Source organism: Piliocolobus tephrosceles, chromosome 11 (assembly GCF_002776525.5).
Source record: "Piliocolobus tephrosceles isolate RC106 chromosome 11, ASM277652v3, whole genome shotgun sequence".
NCBI lineage: Eukaryota > Metazoa > Chordata > Mammalia > Primates > Cercopithecidae > Piliocolobus > Piliocolobus tephrosceles.
Window position 1 is genome coordinate 43,142,323 of NC_045444.1, and position 20,200 is coordinate 43,162,522.

Consider the following 20,200-nt stretch of genomic DNA (forward strand, 5'->3'; position numbering starts at 1 on the left):
CCATGCATATGTGGAACTTGCTTAAAAATAGAGGTTTTACTGCAAGTCAGTTGAAGGGGAAAGGGGGACTACAAAATAAATGCTACTGGAAGAACTGGTTATTCATATGGAAAAAAATTAAATTGGAATTTTCCCCATACCTCATAATATATACAAATTTATTCTGGATGAATTAAGGACATTAAAACCTTTAGCAGAAAATATAGATTACCTGCCAAAAATAATTAGGAGCTCTCTCATCAACAAAAATATTAAAGGAGTAATATATTCAAAGTGCTAAGGGACTTAAACACCTACTTAGAATAATTCAGTTACCTATCAAAACTCTCTTCCAATAGTAGCAGTGAAATAAAAACATTTTTCAACAAAAATCTACTTACCCCCACAGAAAGAAGTACTATAGCAAGATAGAAAGTAAATCTAGAGGTAAGGAGTAGAATGCAACAAACAACAGCAAACATATCAAAAGGTACAAGTTGATGTATTTCTTCACTACCAGCTATAGAACAAAAATCTGCATTTTGTACTTTAAAAAATTGATACAAATTCTCTAAAGTAAGTATAATAAGGAATATAGGGTCTTAAATGGGCATTTTAAACATTGTATGGTGCTCATGATGTTCTGGAAGAGGATGGAGATACTGAAAAATTCATATATTGGTAAGTATGTACATTAAAACTTAAGACAAAAACATGCAAAGAATAGAAATTGCTTAAAGGAAGGAAATAATGATTTGTGCAAGTTAGTACTTTATTCCATAGAATATAACCCTATTTTTCATGCTTGTTTTCAATATTTCTTTTTTCTAAGAAAAGGTGAAAAAATTAAACTTTTCAAAAAAGATGTTCACTAAGATTATCTTTCTTTTGCAAAAACAAATTAACTTTAAATTCAAGTATAATATGAAGCATTGTTTACTCCTCATAAAAATATAGTAACAAAAATCTTAGAAATGTTTTCTTTCAAGTCAACAATAAGATTATCATTATTTACAATATATTGATGATCCTAGCCAATGCTATAGGAGAGGAAAAATAAATTAGTTTCAATAATTGAGCTAAAGGGGCACAAAATTTTACTATCTGCAAATGATAAGAAATCTATATGGAATACATAAGGAAATCTATGAAAAATATTATTAGAATAAAGGGAGTTCAACAAAACTGGATTTTTAAAAATTTAAACAAAATCATTAGCAATAAGTGGCTGAAAATTTAAAAGATTAATATAGCAAGAACAACAAGGAAGTAAACAAGAAGGAATATAATAAGATGTAAAAATATAGGAAGATAATTACACAATATTTTTGAAGTCCATGAAAGATCTGAATAAACAGATTGAGATCCTGAATTCAAAGTGAGAAAAGTGAAAGCCATAAAGATTTTAATTGCTCTCATTTATTTTATAAATACAATTCAATTCCTATCAAAATCTGAGCAGAGGTTTTTTCAAGGAATTTTATAAATTGATTCAACAAACCACAGAGATAAGCGCAGTGGCAAGAGTATCCAAAACAATGTTGACGAAGAAAGCAAGACTTGTTGATGAATTGGATGTGGAGGAAGAAAAAGATACAAAATAAAATCCACTCTCTTGGGCTCAATAATTAATAAGCTCATATTTCATGAAGAAAACTAATAAATTTCAGCTGTTGCTAAATAAAGCCAAAGTAAGCAACCTGCCTATAGTAAACTACAGTCTCTGCTCAGATTGGCTACCTCGTCACTCTGCAAGGGGGAGATTGGGATGCAGAGGTCACTGAGACAAACAGAGAGGTCTTCCGAACTATAACTCAGATGCATGAGTGAGGGTCTGGACTTCATGGCTTAGGAGACCCGCATCAGCCCAGAGAACTGAGATTTTTTAAAGCCTCAAAAAGCCATTCCAGGGAATTTTCACTGAACATCCTGCATTATTTACTATCTCTTGGATGCTAATTTCTTCCTCCTTTGAAGTTGCTAGTGTATTTGCCAATGAAAGCAGATTCAAGGACAGTCACAGGATTGGATGGACAAGGTTTTTGTTTTAAGAATGAGGCAGAAGAGAAGGACTCCAAAAGAGGACATGGAAAAAGTGAAAAACCCAGGCCCTCCAACACACTTGGGAAAATAATGACCTTTTTCGTTTTAATTCCAAACAAAATGTAAATCAACAGAGATCACAGGTGCACTAATGAAGAGTTCTTCAAGTGGCATGCCTTCCTGTTGCCTTTCTGAGCCTCATAGACACACAGAAGGAGGAAGGAAGAAAGTGATTTACGCTGGTTTGCAGAATTTGATATTCCTCCGAAGGTAATTGTGCGGCTCTTGATAATTCAGCAGTTTAGATTCATCATGACATTTCTTTTTCAAGGGCTATCTCAGTTCCTCAAATAGATCTTTATTTTACCACTCACACATTCAAGGATGAAAAATGTGTCTCGCTGCATTAAATTAAATTACCTTTAAAACCTGCAGCTTTGCTTCAAGCTCTGTTCTTTTCAGAATCATTGTTCCATTAAGAGCCTCTATCCTGTTTTAAGAAAAAAAAAATAAAAAGAAGAAGAAGGTGGGGAGTGAGTAACATGAGTGATTCATTTAAATAAGTACCATATTATGGAGTACTACACTTTGAGCACACACTATACTATACTAAAAACGAAATATAAATGTTACAGTTCTCATGGCACTTCGAGTAGCTGGACCAAAGCCAAATCTTCTGATAACATTCAGAGAAAGAAAATGGGGGAAAACTCCCCTTGAGAAGGTGGCTATAAGAAAGGATCCTAGTTAATTTGTAAACTATAGCTTATTTTATAGAAGTCACTATGTGACAATGATGGCTGCTCTCTACTAGAATCTGTTCTTGTGAAGATGAGCTGAATGACCTTACTCACTTGGTAAACATTTATTGGGCATCTACTATGTACCAGATTCTAGAAACCATGCTGAACACAAAGGGCACAACAACGGAAACAAAAGGCACTAGGGACTTTCACAACCATGGAATTAACATGCTACTTCTTGAAAGAAGGAGAAATCCTTTCCTCCCTCGGATTCTAGGAGCCTTTACCTCTGTAAATCTCCTTATAATTTTGGTTCTAGAAGAAACAGAAGTACAACTACTATGAGATAATAACCTTCATATGATTCTTTCATCTCAAAACATTTAGTTTACAAACTCTACTCCTAGAATTATCGACTTACCAGTGTTCTGTTCTTCCTACACCATACACATTTCTAAAAATAAAATACTTGTTCCATTCTGAGTGATTTGATTTGTTCTGTGTGTTCAAGTTAAAGACTTTTATTTTGACTACTAAACCATCAATCTGAATATGATTTTAAAATTTCATTTGTGAATCACACACCAATTTTTAAAGTGTTGGTTCAGGTTCCTTCTTGTAATTAAGCTGTAACTCTATAAAGATACAAGGAATTTTTCAAGACATAGTAAAAGCATTAAATATGGAGATCAGTTTTCCTCTATTTCTAATAGCATCATGCTAGGGATAATCAGGTGGTAGCAAGCCAAATGCTCTCTGTTTTCTCCTTAAGGTGATGTTGACTCTCTGAGAAATAATGGGAATCCATATGAATCTGTTTCATTGGGATTGAATGTCAATTTGACCTGCTGAAGCAATAGATGTGTATGGGCAAAACTGCAACCATTGATTTGGCCATTTTGCTCAGTATTTGCACAGACTGTCTCCCATTTTCCTGAATTTCCAACAGTTACCTCCATCTACCACCCCTATTTACCTATGGTCTACCCTCTTCACCCATGTGGAACATGCTTTCTGACTCTAACCACCAGCAGTTCCCCTCAGACTCTGCACCGTTCCTCTCCTTTGGATCCAGGGTTCTCTAGAGCAAGAACACCTCATCCTTTACCCTGAACTCACAGGACCTGTAGAGTTGGACTCAATTCGTTACCACCACCATCTTTCATATCTACTCTCACAAACACCCAAAGCATCCTTTGAAGTTTTAGACCAGAATCACTGAAGAGCATCCAGCAGATTTTCTACTGGCAGCTTCCAAGGAGCAGCCATAGCTGAAAAGGACAGATCTTGGCATCCAGAGCAGGTGGTCAAATCTCAACCCTATCACTTACTGGTTATGTGACCTTAACTAAGCCCTCTCTAAGCTTCAGGCACTTCATCTATAAATAGGAATAAAATTAACCTCACGGGTGGCTGTGAAGAATAAATGAAACAACATAGGACCCACCTCAATCAGAATAAAACCCAAACTTGTTGGCATGGCCAAAGAGATCCATGGTCTGTCCCCAGGCCAACTCTCTGGCTTCATTTCTTATTATACTTTCTCTAATCCATCAACTACCAATTATACTGTCTTTTTTTCTCTCCCTTGTACATGCCAAGCCCATTTTCAGACCTCAGAGACCTCTCTCTTTGCCTGAAGTGCTCTTACCAGGAGTTCATTTGACCATCCTTCTCTTCATTTAGATCTCAACTCAAATATCGCCTCCCCAGAAAAGACCACTTTACACATCTAAGCAGAACTAGCAGCCTCCTTACCCAGCATGACAGGCCATTGCTGTTTTGTACTTTTCTCATAGTAATTATTAATAGCTGAAATACAAACATTACTTAAATTTCAGGCTTTTCTGAGCCATTTCCTTCCATAATTATTAATGTACGAAGAGAGTCTTTATCTTGGTCTCTCCTGAGCCTATCACAGAGCTGGTAACATAGTATTTGCTCAATAAATATGATTTTAATGAATGAGCGAATTTCATCATTTAACTATCCTAATAAGATTTTATTAGGTGCTAGTATTGTTATGGTAGAAAAATCAGTCAGACCTCTAACTGGGAAAGCCACTGTTCTATCAAGAAGTTTGGGGCCAGGCACGGTGGCTCATGCCTGTAAGCCCAGCACTTTGGGAGGCCAAGGCGGGCAAATCACAAGGTCAGGAAGTCAAAACCATCCTGGCTAACACGATGAAACCCCGTCTCTACTAAAAATACAAAACATTAGGCGGGTGCGGTGGCGGGCACTTGTAGTCCCAGCTACTCGGGAGGCTGAGGCAGGAGAATGGCCTGAACCCGGGAGGTGGAGTTTGCAGTGAGCCGAGATCACTCCACTGCACTCCATCCTGGATGACAGAGTAAGACTCCATCTCAAAAAAACCCAAAGTCTGGAATATTTGGAACACATGGTGTGAGTATGTGTGTTTCAGGGTGGGGAGGGTTGAACAGACTATTCTTCCTTTCCAAATGGAACACTAGAAGAGAAAAACAGGTGGCTTGTCACATAAGAGGAAAAACTCAGCCCTTCTGACCTTTTATTTGTTTTAGCTACACAGGATGATATCAACCATGAAAATTGGATCAGTTCCTCCCAGTTTAAAGAGAATGTGTGCCAGTTTAATTGAATTTAACATAAAAAAATACATTTTAAAGGCCATCCTTCCCACACAGACGTTTGGGCTATTGCTGTCCTCTGACTTCAGATGTTGACAGTATGTTCAAGTGTGAGGAATCTTGAGAAACAAAAGGAACTGATAATGTTTGTACCCCACTCTAAAGCTCCAGTGCACTGCCTCCCCCTGTCTTGTGATGCTGAACAAAAAGCCTATTTATTCACTCATCAGGCATTATGAGAAAACACAACATTTTGAAGCCCCATGGGAACTAGACAGATAGTTACGTTAGCAGGTTTCCAGACGATCTGATCAGGTCAACGACTTGTTTGTAGGTAAAACCTTCTGTGCTCACACCATTGATATTTGCAAGGACATCACCTGGGAGATGCCAAGAAAAATGAGTGTTATGTTGGTTAGTTAAATAATCCCTCCTGACATGCAAATGAAACAAGCAGCTCCAAGTCTTAAAAACATAAAGGAGCCAAGAAAATTCAAAGCAACGAATACATCCTGACCTTCACTCTCAAAACATTTTATTTTCTTTCTATTTAAACGATTCCTAACATGAGCAAAAATTTAAGTTACCAGCTTGCAGGCCAGCACAGTGAGCTGGGCTGTCCTCCTGTATTTTGCATATCAAAATGAACATTTCCGAGGAGCAGGCATTCTGATTCTGGGGCCTGTAAGACTGTAAAAATTAAGGTGATATATAGTTACTATTTAACAACCTCAACATCTATTTGCCAAAATTTAAAATGATGTCAACTATCGTTAAGCAGTATAACAGGTAAGTCCAAAGGACAATTTCTGAATCAAGGTATCAATTTTGCAATTCTACCAGACAATCTGTAGCCAACTCCATTCATAAAGACATCTGTCATGAGAAAGAAAGTGAAATGAAAGTGGCTCAAGATTTTATATTTTCAAGCCCAAGATATCACCTGATGCTGTCATAACTACATATTTATTTTTAAAAATTGAGTTTCTCATTTCCCAATGGGATAAAACAACGATGGCCAAGTGCAATGAGAAAAATCCCTATGTGGTTCTCCCAAGCTAAAACACTCATTATAGGAGTATGAAATTGTACACATGCAGCAAGGAGACATGCCAACAATGATTATTTTAAATCAGAGTTCTGCACATAATGACAATCTGCCCTGCATTTATTCAAAAGTACTATAATTGACTCAATTACCTTCATTTCTGAGCACCCTCTGCTATGCCTGTCCTGAATCCTCACCGGTTCATTAGTCACCCGACTAAATTAGAAAAAGTTAAGCTTCGACTCTTGCCTCAATTAGGCACAAGAAGTTTGGTGGTGGTGGGTTTTTTTTATTTTTAATTATACCAAAACACTGAATAAATGTTTGCTAGATATAGTGTCCCAATGACCTATAACAAATATAATTTTTTCACACATTTAAATTATGAAGTCTAGTCCCACTTAGAAGCAAAATCAGTGTTCTGAGTAGAGTACATCTTTTAAACATCTGATTCCTGAGTAGAGTACATCTTTTAAACATCTGATTCCTAAAATTAAGCTACATTAAAGTACTAATTCCTTGGGAAAAAGTTAATGTCTGATGTTCATTCTTTCTTATTCAATAATCCCTGAGGCACCACAAGTCAGCCACATGCAAGCAACTTCTAGAAACTTGGATCTGTTCACCTCTAAAGGAGTTCTATCTAATCTATAAGGCACTTAGAATCCCCATATCTTAAAGGTGGAAGGGACTTTAAAAGATCATGCACTATGTTCCCATCTATGTCAGAAACTTCATTAACAGCTTTCCTGCCAGGTGTCTTCTCAGTATAGCCTAGACCCTTCTGGAGATGAAAGACTGAACTAGTTCATGTGGTACATGAACAAAAGATATAACTGACACTCCTTTGGGAAACCACTGTTCTAACAATTCTCATTAGCAGTGAGACTCTACCCTCCATTCCCAGAGATCAAAGTGAGTACAGTGCAGTGGAAACATGCTGATTTATGTAACTGGCACCTCCATATATGTTCACATTGGGTGTAAAATTTGGTAGTTAGACACAGAAAAAAACAGAAACCCCAAAGCTACAGAAAGTATTAATTGGATACTTCTCTCCCTTATCCAGTCTTCTAGCTCCTACTAAGGGATCAGTGACACAATGATCACCTGCATTTCTTAGAGACACAAAGATCTCGTTGTCCTTTCTCATGCCCAGTGACATTCATTCTATTACCTGTCATTTGTGGATCTTCTATTGGTACCAGGCACATCACTAGGTACATTGCATATATTGTTTCATTTAAAACTCCTAAGGACCCCATAAGGCAGTCATTGAGAGGACATGAATTCAGGTGTGCATGAGTCCAAATTCTGCATTCCTATCGGGCTGCATGATTCTCATAAGCAGCATAAAACTAGCTCCCATGGAGAACCATGGATCTGGTCTCTTCCAAAGTGTCATTCCTCTAGTAGGCCACATCCCAAATACGTACTCACACTGCATGCACAATATGGGTACATGAGATTCTATCTGATGTGGCCTTTCAGTGAACTTTCAAAAAGTTCCCAGAAGCATGTCTCCTATTTGCTGACTGCTGCCAATCTGATGAGTACTAGGGAATAGATTACAGTGTGTATTTGACAATGGGGAGCATATACCAGAGGGAATTTACAGGGGTGTGGGTTCCTGCATCGCTGAGGTAACACATGCATGCTGCCATTTAGAGGTGCCCTTAGTTCATGTTGATCTACAAAGGTTCGGTGGTGTTGTGGTCTGACATAGTTTTGACTCTTGCTGCATGCAGAATAAGTGTTTATGGTATGGGAGAAAAACTTAAGAAAGTAGTGACATATAATATACATATATATATATATATGATGTCACTACTCATTGAACAATGAGTAGTGACATATATTATAGCAGTGTAAGAAAAATAAAGACAGGTGAGTAGTCTTTCATCCTGTTTTCAGTAGCCACTGCTGCACATCCTTGAGGATAATGCTCCTTTAAAAAGAGGCAGTGACAAAAAGCAGTGTCTCTACAACAGAATAGGGCGTAGTTCATACGACTGGGGAATAAGAGGGAGTACTATGCTTCTAAAACCTAATAGATTTCAACAATTACTGTGGTGAATTACAGATTTCACCAAATTTAAAAGTAGAAGAGTTCAGAAAGTGGAAGCAATCCTCTTTTCAAAGTGCCTTCTCTGTCTTCATTGCAGCTAGAGTTCCATTTTGTTTCTTTACTCATAAAACATGTTTTACTTAGCAGTTTCCTGTTCCTAATCTTAAAATACACACTGACTTTCCAATTGTGGGGCTGATATCACACCAAAGTTTTCTGAAAGCAGCACTAAAGCTAAGATCTAAAATCTGATATAGAGTGTAAGAATATGATTATGCAAAACACATCCAAAAGACATGCAAACGTACTATGAAAAAAAAAAAAACAGAAATGCTTAAGCTACTACTGTCGCACTTAATTGGGTTAGATTTCATTTGACCTACCTCACCCACTTTACAAATGTGGTCATGAAAAAGCAGACAGCAAATAAGCAATGAAATTCTTAGGCAATTATGCTGAAACTTACAAAGACTTAAAAATTTCCTACAGCATGAGGCAATCTGCAAGTAGAGCCAAATGTTCTCAAGTGTTTCAAATAACAATTATAAAGCATTGTCATTAGGAAAAAAAAGCTACAAGTTTCTCATCATGTACAATATGAACTCTTTAGCAGCAAAACACACCAGGAGCTATCCATGATTATATGCATTCCATATACACAGATGTATAGTCTTTCGAGTGTCTCTTGAATGCCAAAGTAAATATTTAAAATCTGATATACAGTATAACAATATGATTATGCAAAACACATTCAAAATGCAAATATATCAAATGCACATCTGTAAAATGTATTTCACTCTCTTATCTAAGACCTGGCTGATACCAACCGTTTCTGATCAGTCTGGGACTTAAGGGAAGACCGAAATAACTAAGCACAAACTGTTGAACATATCTCGGGGGTTTTATGTTATCATCTTCAATGTTTTCCTTCCTTAATAGTACTCAACACACTGAAAAACTACCCCCAAACAAGCACATACTGAATAAAATCATAGACTCCATCATTCTCTAATCCTAACTTCATTATTTCTTTGCACATAACATGACACTACCAATGCCACTTTCTTCCTTGGAAGTCTAGAAAATGTGAAAACTGCCCACCTGAATTTCAAATCCAAATGTTTCATTATCCTGCTTCTCCACGGTAACAAGCTTTCTGTAATGAAAATGTTTAAAAAAGAAACTGCATGAAAATTAAAGTATCACATTTGGCACAGATTTATCATTAAAAATAACTGTCACAATTAAAAATAACTGACATTTATGTAAATTGTAGTATGTAAGATTCTGTGTGTGTGTCTGCGTGTGTGTGAGAGAGAGAGAGAGAGAGAGAGAGAAAGGGAGAGAGAGAAAGAAACAGTCTGGAGAGCTGGGTTCCTAAATATTTTGGGAGAGACAAAAAATAATTCAATCTCTTTACCTTTGAGACCAGGAAAAGTCACTTAAAGAACTTGATCTGGTCAAAGCAAGCTGAAAAATACAAAAAGCATATAGTTATCCCAGGGTCTTCAAGATACACTGTAAAATGTTCTAAATCTGTCTCTCTCTCTCTTTCTTTCTCTCTCTCTCTCTCTCTCTCTCACACACACACACACACACACACACACACTGAGACACACACACCCTGTTCTTTACCACCTTCTTTGGCCCAGCTCCTGGGAAATTGTTGCATAAAGCCAGCCATTTCCATTCTCTACATTCTCTAGTGACAGCAGAGGAGAGTAGGGAGACAGGATTCTAGGCATTCCAATTAAAAGATTGAAAGAGGCTTAGATAGTAATACAATGTGGCAAAAGAGTTAATATAATGTGGCAAAACTCCAAAGCTCCCAAAGAGAACTTCCTCTCTGGTCTGTATTTAAAACAGCCTCTGAAAGATTAACCATAGCAATTTGTAATCACACTGAAATCCAAAGAAAAATAGCATACGTAGAATGGCATATGAAACCCAAATACTTCATAGTTTTTGGAGATGATGATGAAATGACTGTGTTTACTATAATAATTCAACATGTTACTGTTTTTAGTAGGATAAAGTAATCTCTAAACAATCAACACACACACACAATTCAGGTAAAACCAGGAACTCAAAACCTCACTTCTGCTTATGATTTATTTTTGTAGTAGTTTTGGAAGACTGAAGTGAAATTTCCAGCCAAGAAAGGAAAGAAACTTCAGAATAGTATAAATGGTATAAATAATATCACCTTCATTCCTCTGCACTTTCAGAAAAGATCATATAAACATAAGCTTTCAGGACACATTCTACCGCTGTAAACAGAAGAAGCACCAACAAAAAGTGACAACTTAATCTTTAGGAAAATTGTAGCAGTTTTTGTGGGTTTTTTTTTTTTTTTTTTTTGGTTTGTTTGTTTGTTTCTTTGTCCAGAAAATGTTTATTAGCCCTATTCTCAAGTGTTGGTTCAAGAGCCCAACACATAAGCTACTAGCTAAACCAGGGTTTTTAATTGTCAACCTGAAATGGCTGTCATATATAAACGAACACATAAAATATCAAGAGATCAATGCATAGTCAGTCCAGACAAAGCAAAATAAAATAAGGAAAGGATGAAAACTAGAAGGGGGAAAATTTGTAGAAGATATTAATGCTTATGTGACAAGTTACACAAATGAAATGCTTATTAAGACATTCATTAGGAGTGAAGCCTACACCACTGTAGGAAATTTGAATTACCAGGTACCAAATGCCAGCATTTTCACACATTTCCTGGAAGGGACCAGTGTTAAGAATTCAGCCACCAGTCTGTAAGCTTAATGTTATAGAGAGGTGATCTCTTCTTGCCAATTTGCTGTAAATTAATTATATTTTCCTCTATTGTTAGTTCTGGGCTTCAACTCACTTATGTTGCAATGAAGACTGAAATAGATTGCTCAGACCCAAAAAGATTCCCTAGTCTTGCTAAAAAGTATCTCTTTTCAGTTTATAAGCACTAACTGTGGAATGCCTACAAGGATTGGTATGGTTTGTTGTAACCTGATTTTGTACTTCGTATGTACCGTTAACAAGGATAGTAACTATTCATCTAGTGGGCCTCCTTGCAGAAGAGAGCCACAGACTTGATATTTCCAAGCATTCTCAGTCTCTCCCTTATATTGTACTCATATTTTCTTAATCTATTTTTATCATCTTCAGCTGCTTGTTTTCCACCCTTAATTCAAATTATATAATCATAACTAGGGATTTTTTATTCTTTTTATAGAAAAGTATCTTATACCTCCATAAATAAGGGCTTATATTTTTAAAATATTACTTTTGCTATCAGTATTCATCATATTATTCAAATATCCATATAGAGAGAGCTATATATATGTATACATATATGTATATATTTATATGAAATGAATACTGGATCAAATACTTCACAGCTGTACATAATCATCTGTGTGATTTGGGCCTCTTGGGGAATGTTATTTGTTTTACTTTCTGCCTCAATGCCCAGCACAGGGCCTGGAATAGAATGGAAACTTAAAAACAGAGAAATAGATAAAAATATATAAACTACTAAATGAAAGTGGAAGAATCTGAGGTGGTTGAAGAGCCAAGTTAAATATTCAAGTTCAGGAGAAATATGTAAAGATAGTCTTCAACATTGTCCTTTCTTAAATTCAATATCATGGAAAAACTCAAGGATAATCACTAAAATACATAAAGTAAAATTTAAAAATCTTAAATATGTAGCAAGATTTAAAAATGAAAGAAAACAGACAACTGTATATCCATATGCAGAAGAAAGAAACTAGACCATACCTCTCACTCTATACAGAAATCAACTGAAAATGAATAAATGGATCAAAATCTTCATGTAAAACCTGAGACAATACAACTACTGGAAGAAAACATAGGGGAAATGCTTCAGCGCATTGGACTGGGAAAAAAATTTATGAATAAGACTTTCAAAAAACAGGCAACAAAAGCAAAAATAAACTAATGGGTTATATTAAATTTAAAAGATTCTGCACAGCAATCAACCAACAGAGTGAAAAGACAACCTGTGGAATGGAAGGAAATATTTGCAAACTACCCATTTATATATCCAGAATATATAATGAACTGAAATACCTCAAGATAAAAAAAAAAATTTTTAATGGGCAAATGATCTGAACAGACATTCCTCAAAGGAAGACATACAAGACTGGGCATGGTGGCTCACGTCTGTAATCTCAGCACTTTGGGAGGCCGAGGAGAGTGGATCAACTGAGGTCAGGAGTTCAAAACCAGCCTGGCCAACATGGTGAAACCCCGTCTCTACAAAAATACAAACATTAGCCGGGCATGATGGCAGGTGCCTGTAATCCCAGATACTCGGGAAGCCGAGTTGTAAGAATTACTTCAACCTGGGCGGCAGAGGTTGTAGTGAGCTGAGATCATGCCATTGCACTCCAGCCTGGCAACAGAGTGAGATTCCATCTCAAATTAAGAGGGGAGGGGGGAAGAAAGAAAAAGAAAGAAAGAAAGAAAGAAAGAAAGAAAGAAAGAAAGAAAGAAAGAAAGAAAGAAAGAAAGAAAGAAAGAAAGAAAGAAAGAAAGAAGGAAGGAAGGAAAGAAAGAAAAGAAAGAAAAGAAAAGAACGAAAGGACCTACAAATGGCTAACAAATATATGAAAAAATGCTCAGTATCACTCATCATTGGGGTAACGGAAATTAAAACCATAATGAGGTATCATCTCATGCCAGTTAGGATAGCTATTATCAAAACAACAATGAATAATAAATGCTGGTGAAGATAAGGAGAAAAAGGAACTCTTATACACTGTTAGTGGGAATGTAAATTAGTACAGCCACTATGGAGAACAGTATGGAGGTCCCTCAAACAACTACAAATAGAACTACCATATGATCCCACAATCCCACTACTGGGAATTCATCCAATGGAAAGGAAATCATTATATCGAAGAGACATCTGCACTCCCATGTTTATTGCAGCACTATTCACAATAGCCAAGAGATGGCATCAGCCTAGGTGTCCAACAACAGATGAATGGATAAAGAAAATGTGGTATATATACACCATGGAATACAATTCAGCCATAAAAAAGAATGAAATCCTGTCATTCACAGCAACATGGATTGAACTGGAAGACATTATGTTAAGTGAGATAAGCCAGGAATAGAAAGTTAAACACCACATGTTCTCACTCATATGTGGAAGCTAAAAAAAGTTGATCTCATAGAAGTAAAAAGTAGAACAGAGGATACTAGAGGCTGGGAAGGGTTGGGGGAAGAAATGGATAGGGACACATTTTTTAAAGGATACAAAATTACAGCTAGATAGGAAGAATAAGTTCTAGTGCTCTATACTGTAGGCTAACTATAGTTAACAATAGTATATCATGTACTAGTTTCAAAAAGTTAGAAGGAGGATATTCAACAGTCCCAAAACGAAGAAATGATCATTGTGTGAGATGATGGATTTGCTAATTAGTCTGATCTGATCACTATATATTCTATGTATCAAAACATCACTGTGTATACCATGAGTATGTATGTTATATATCAACTAAATAAATACAAATTTTAAAAATCAAAAAAGTTACAATGAAAGAAAACAGACAAGAACAAAAAAATATTCAATCCAAAACAAGAAGTATAGAAAAAGTACTAATAGAAAACAATTATAGTAGTGCCTCAGTACATAACTGCTAAGTGGATGAATGGTGGCAAGAATTAATAAATTATTAGTAAAATTTTGCGCCTTGTCAATTTTAAATGCCCTTTTACTATGCCAGAAATCAATGCATCTATTAGGAACTTCAAGATTTCATCTAACCTGTCTTTTGAATCAAAAGTCACTCTGGATAGATTCAAACGTAAAATCTTTTAAACCGCAGGACAGACCTGAAACCTCTATAGATATTTCCCCTACCACTCTACTTCTAACCTTTCTATCTAGCTAATTGACTAGTTAAAGATGAAAATATTTGTCTAGCACAACATGAGAAACATAGCAGATTTTCAATCCCTGTGGACTGACTGATTTGGGTTATCAGCAACACCAAAAGTCAGATTAAGTCAAATTACAAATTAGTTTCCATTCTGTATTAGCTAAGAGGCTGTTTCAAGCACCTAACACTTAAACAAAAAACAATTTAAATAAATTAAGTACCGTCAAATTCTCTGACACGTGCCACATCTTGACACAAAGCCTACTTGTTTGTGATCTGAGCTGTCAGACTCAGGCGATGTGGAAAGGAATGTTCCCAGGGTTCGACCTAGCTCACACACCAAACTACCTGCCTAAAGTGAAATGAAGTGTGTGTAAGATCTTATCAAGGATTTTGCACCTTGGAAAAAAAAAAGTCTTTCCTGCACCCGTGTCCCTAGGGTGAACAGCCCTATTCAAGGATCTGACCAGTGGGGTCTATGTTCCCCAGACAGCCCTCCCAGGCAGAGCCTTTTCTAAGGGTTGTAGTGATGGCACCAAAAATCATGAATGAGGAACTGGTGTGCAATTCACAGCATATGCTGGCAACAGCTGTCTTTTATTACACATTATCTAATATGAGAAATCTAGGTTTAGCAATTTGGCAGGCTTGCAAACTACACATTCAATTATGACTGCTGAATAGACAAAGCTTCTTAACTCCTTTCTAGCCATAATACACTGATACCTAGGGTTGGGCTTACGATCACTCTTCTGTTTTTAGTCAGATGACCTAAAAGATCAGGCATTAATATTCAAAATTTAATTTCTTCTGCTCTGCAGTGATTCCACACATTCCTCTTCAGTGGGAAACCAAGACCAATACTTCAGCTGTCAATTTTTGAAAGATAGGAGTAACTGGCAGCTCAGCCAGATAGCCAGCCTTCCTTAGAGAAGCTCAAAATTCAGCACTGTAGCCACTCTGGGGCTCTTACAGAGGGTTACTTCCTCTTGGTCCCCACTCTATATACTCATCTCCTGAAAGTGTTGGGGAGGGTGCTGAGGAGAGGCTACTGATTCAAGAGTGAGGTTTTTTTTGTCACTGGTATTTGTTTCAAAGTCCCCAAAATTATGTGCTCTGCTGCCTTTCCAGTCCCCTGCCTCACTCCCTAATTCTTCATGCAACTCCCACCCTCTTTTGAGTAAGGAGCGTTAGGATATCAACGCTCCACAGACTGTTCAAAGATGCAACAAAATAATGGAACTGAACTTAATTTCCTAATGTTAAGTGCCCGGAGAAACCGAAATACAATACTGCCATTTCCAAGTAAGATCTGACTGTAGGCTCACAGACCTCTTCAAGAAAAATTATTGGATATTGATCATGCATGCCACAATATGGATTAAAGAATAGTTTTCAAAGTCTTTTGTAGTGAAATTAACACAGTTTTCTACCTAAAATTGTCATGAAGTGATTAAAATCCTTTGGTGTAGTTCAGGACAATCGGGAGTTACAGCACCTAATGGGTGTGCTGCTGGACACACCGTGAAAGCCGCTGCAGGGCAGAGCCCTGCCCAGCAGTGTACACATCCCAGAGCAGAGCACACATTCCCTATCTGAACTTGTAGATGAAATCAGCATTCCAGAAGTTGCCTATTTAGCAATAATGTGATAACTAAAAGAAAATGAGAAAAAGAGAGTCAGTCTGTGGTACCACTAAAGTTTGTGGACTTGTTTGTCAGGTCCCCGGTTCTCACTATAGCATTCTGTAAAAACTGCTTTCCAAAAGCAACGTACTACAGTTATGAGAGTGGGTGGTAAGACAATCACTACTTCTTTGGTGCCATTGATAGAGGCTGTCCTTAATTCCTCCTGTCTCCTTCCTATCGAGCTTTCCATTGCAAGGATTTTCTTTCTATTGCCTTAAACTATGTTCACAAGCAGAAGCCATACTGGGGTGTCTGACACTTCCTACCAGTACAGGTAGTGAGATGACATGCACACAGAGAAATCTATTTTTAAATAATTCTGAATGTAAACACCCAATTGATTCTGAAGACTAATTTGAAACTACAAGCTAACCAGATATAGCTTTGCAGAAACCAAAGCCAACAACAACAAGAAGTATGAGCTGTTGACGTCAGCCCTGAAAGTGTTGAAAATAACAGTAGGCAGAGAAACACCTGCTCATGTGATTGCCTCACAAGGATCTTGTTGCCTGCAATTTAGTCAGTGCCAAATGGGTGATTATTCTCTAAAAACCAGTTAAAGGAAATGAACATCCATTTGGAAGATTGTGAAATGTTGGGATAAACTTGCATCAAGTCTCATTGATGATAATTGTACGGAATCAGAACTATCATGTACAAGAAGTTTTGTTTTGCTATTTTTTAAAGCAATTCTCACAACAGTAAGAAAAAGCTGTTTGGATATGGGGAGCCTACCACATGAAAGAATTTGAGAGAAGGGGAATGAGAAGACCTAGAAAAGATGAGAACATCTGCATAAGTTAATTAGTATGGGGATATGTGTGTGCCTGTGTACATATGTGTACATGTACATATGCACATACACACACACGTACATTTCATATACCAAAATCCCAGCCTTTATCTTCCTCTGATAATTAGCCTCTCCTACTGATTGCCTTCTTTCAGTTCATGCTATCTTCACTCTGGCTTAAACCAGATGTGACTCCTCCACCTTCAGTTCCTTTCATATTAAAGCTTTTCAGTCTCCTTTCTGTTTCCCCATTTCTGCTTTCTCCAACTACTGCAAAAGTTCCTCCCTCACCACTAGTCTCTACTCACTTACTAATCCACCACATTTCTACAATAAGGTTCCTGAAATCCTCTACTTCTCGAGCATGTTCAGTGGCCCTCATGCCAGCTTTTTCAGGAGAAGTTGTCCAAGTGTTCTGTAAAGCAGCCCAGCTCTGAGGTCTCCTCTCACCTCCTACACACTAACCAGGTTCTCCTGACACACTTAATATTGTGTTGTTACACAAAAAATCCTCCAGGCACCAGGATCTGTGCCGCAGCTTCAGTTTCTCCCTTGCTCTGGAATACCCTTCAATATCTGGAATATCTATTTCCAAGGCTATATTTAAAGATGTTTCACTTGGATGAGAGTATTCATGTTGTTTTACTTTGCAGAAAACCCATTCTTTCTGCTTACTGAATTGTAAACAGTATATGGGTAGAAAACATTCCCTTCTCGTCTTTTTGCCTCCTACTCTAGCATGATGTCTGTCTCCTTGTAGGTGCTCAGAAACCATCTGTTGCATTGAATTGCATGGGCTAGAGAGTAGATCAAATGAGTGAGGTTGCAGGTATGGAGGACAGAGAGGGTGGAAAGTTCCCACCCTGATTCAGAAAGTACCCACTTTCTAAAAAAAAAAAAAAAAAAAAAAAAAACAGCCTAATCAAGTGAACCATAGTTAGTGTGATAGCTTCATGGCAAATATAAAGAAAATCTGACTGCTTTATATCTGAAAACTGAAGAAAGATGTCAGCATTTCTCATGTTGCTTTATCTTCAGACAGGTTGTAGATTGATAAAATGTTCATCACTACATTAAAGTTTGTATCATAAAAGCACTTTAGATTGAGAACGATAAATAATTCAAATCATGGAAAATTATGCCCTTATCTTCATTGTGAAAAATGCCAAGGTATCAGCTATATACATCACTGCAAAAAGATCATGTCTCTCCCACTATGCCATACCTCTCTAATCCTGAATTTAGAAGGCTTAAGAGAAGCACATGATGTACATGCAAGACTTAAGTGCAAAAATTCTTGCTCTATGGCAATTCTAAATATTTTCTGTAGAAATGCTATATCGAAATTCAAATATGTACCTGGGGATTTAGAGCAAGTCGTTTTAAAAAATCCTGAAGAGGTATTATAGTTTAAAAAATTTTTTTTTACATGCTAGAAATTGAAGAACAAAAAATCAAAATAAATTCAGTTAGACATAGATTTTTCCAAATGAGTTTTCATCCCTAGAGACGAACTTTGCAATAAAAATATTAAAATGGCACAATCTGGCATTTAATAAGCACACACTGAATGCCAGTCACTGTGTTAGGCACTGCACAGTTCCTTATTTAACCAACATAAGAACCCAATAAGGGCGGTTCTATTATTAACTCCATTTTAGAAAAAAGGAAACTGAAGCTTAGAGAGGCAAGTGGCTTGCTCAAGATCTCACAGTCACTAAGTGGTGAGCTGATATTCAATCTGGCACTCATTTATCAAAAAAAAAAAAAAAATTTTACTTTCCAATAGCATGAGGTATGTGCCAGTGCCCTAGAGCTGAAGATAATTAGTCAACAAAATTTGTCCTCAAAAAAAGTATTTCTTATTTTATTATGAACTGAAATGACCATCAAGGACTGCAAGTGAGGATGGAAGGGAAAGAATCAAGGGAGACACAATGGGGAAAAGATCATTAATTCTCATAATGGTTGTATCTATATAAACCATCTTCAAGTTTGTTATGCTTAATGATTTTTATTTTATCTGAGCACTTCTCCAAATGAGAAAAACAAACTAATTTTTGCCTTGAAAAAAAGTTTGATTGTGGTCTCAAATCTTTGGACTGGTTCACCCAGCTCCCTGAGCATCTCACCTCCTTCGCCCATAATAATCAGCCACTAATTCCAAAGCCTCTAAAATATCACTATTAGTATGAAGTCAGACAAACATATCACTCTGCCCTCAAGAGAACATGAACACTCTAAAAGGTACAAAATAGCAGTCATACCTGCTTTCGTCCCCGAGGTAGAGTAGCCACCGTGTCTGCCAACATTTGAATCCTTCTATTATCGTCCATCGTAAGGCTACCTGTGAGTGTGGAGTAAGAGCTGTACGCTGGCCCAGCACAGAAGTCCGCCAAATTGCCATTGCTGCTGTGTTGCAGGAGCCTTTGTAAAGACATTGTGAATAAAGATCACTCCAGCTAGCACATGGTTGAGTGGCCTTGCAGGATGGGGGAAGCTAAAAGTACAACTCTGACAAGTAATCAAAAGTAGCAAAGCAGAAAGAGCCCATGTGACCTCTGTGGTTTGAGGAACTTGTTACACAAACCCTATCTTGCAATTCACTCCCATTTCTCAAAGCTTTTTTCCTTTAAGCTCCTGAGAGAACCTGGAGCTAATTTTTACAATTAAAAAAGAAAAAAAACTTATTTTTTCACCTCAAACAGCGGAACTCTTACACTTTTATATTTTGTGCCAAGTTGCATTCACACCATTTGCCATTTTTTTCTTTAGAGAAGAAAGAAAAATGTCCCCAAGTGCTACCATTTGTTTCCCATCCATTCTCTTATTTAACATTAGCAATGTAATGCAAAAGGCAGCACACGAGGACATTCAGTTCTTGTGAATATAGGCAAGAATTACAGGTGCCGGTCATAATGTTCTCTCTTGAAGTCCTTGTAAAGTACTTTCCCTGAAGTATACCCTAGATCATTAATGTTCATCAAAAAGACATTATATCTGCCACTGGGGTTGTAACCATTCAGCATTCTTCTGGTTGTCCTTTTGCTACTTCGTCCATACTAAAATTACCCATGATCTTTACAAAGTACAATGGGAAGGGAAAGTCAGCACATTTAGGGCACAATGTTGCCATTTCTTAGACAAGACTTTGGGGCAGCATCAGAAAGTGGTCCCAGGGGAGGAAAGGAGTGGGCAGGAAGGTAACAGGCAAACCAAGGTGGCACAAGAATGTTGCCTGTTGGTCCCTGCGTGTGCATATGTGTCAAGGGCACCATCACCAAGTACTCAAGATCACAGATGCTTTTTTTTTTTTCCTTTGACTGAGG

The 20,200-nt window shown here is 37.1% G+C and overlaps 1 protein-coding gene across 1 annotated transcript in view; it reads right to left on the reverse strand.

Moving 5' to 3' along the window:
* The window catches only part of CYTIP (cytohesin 1 interacting protein), a 29,768-nt gene extending 10,374 nt beyond the window's left edge, over nt 1-19,394 (reverse strand). Inside the window, exons 1-6 of the mRNA XM_023217412.2 lie at nt 19,139-19,394; nt 9,908-9,957; nt 9,589-9,643; nt 5,959-6,061; nt 5,658-5,751; nt 2,443-2,512 (exon numbers count right to left, since the gene is read on the reverse strand). Of these exons, the coding sequence (XP_023073180.2) occupies nt 2,443-2,512; nt 5,658-5,751; nt 5,959-6,061; nt 9,589-9,643; nt 9,908-9,957; nt 19,139-19,312 (546 nt within the window). The 5' untranslated portion in view covers nt 19,313-19,394. The remainder of the gene's footprint in view (nt 1-2,442; nt 2,513-5,657; nt 5,752-5,958; nt 6,062-9,588; nt 9,644-9,907; nt 9,958-19,138) is intronic.
* Between the last annotated feature and the right edge of the window lie 806 nt (nt 19,395-20,200).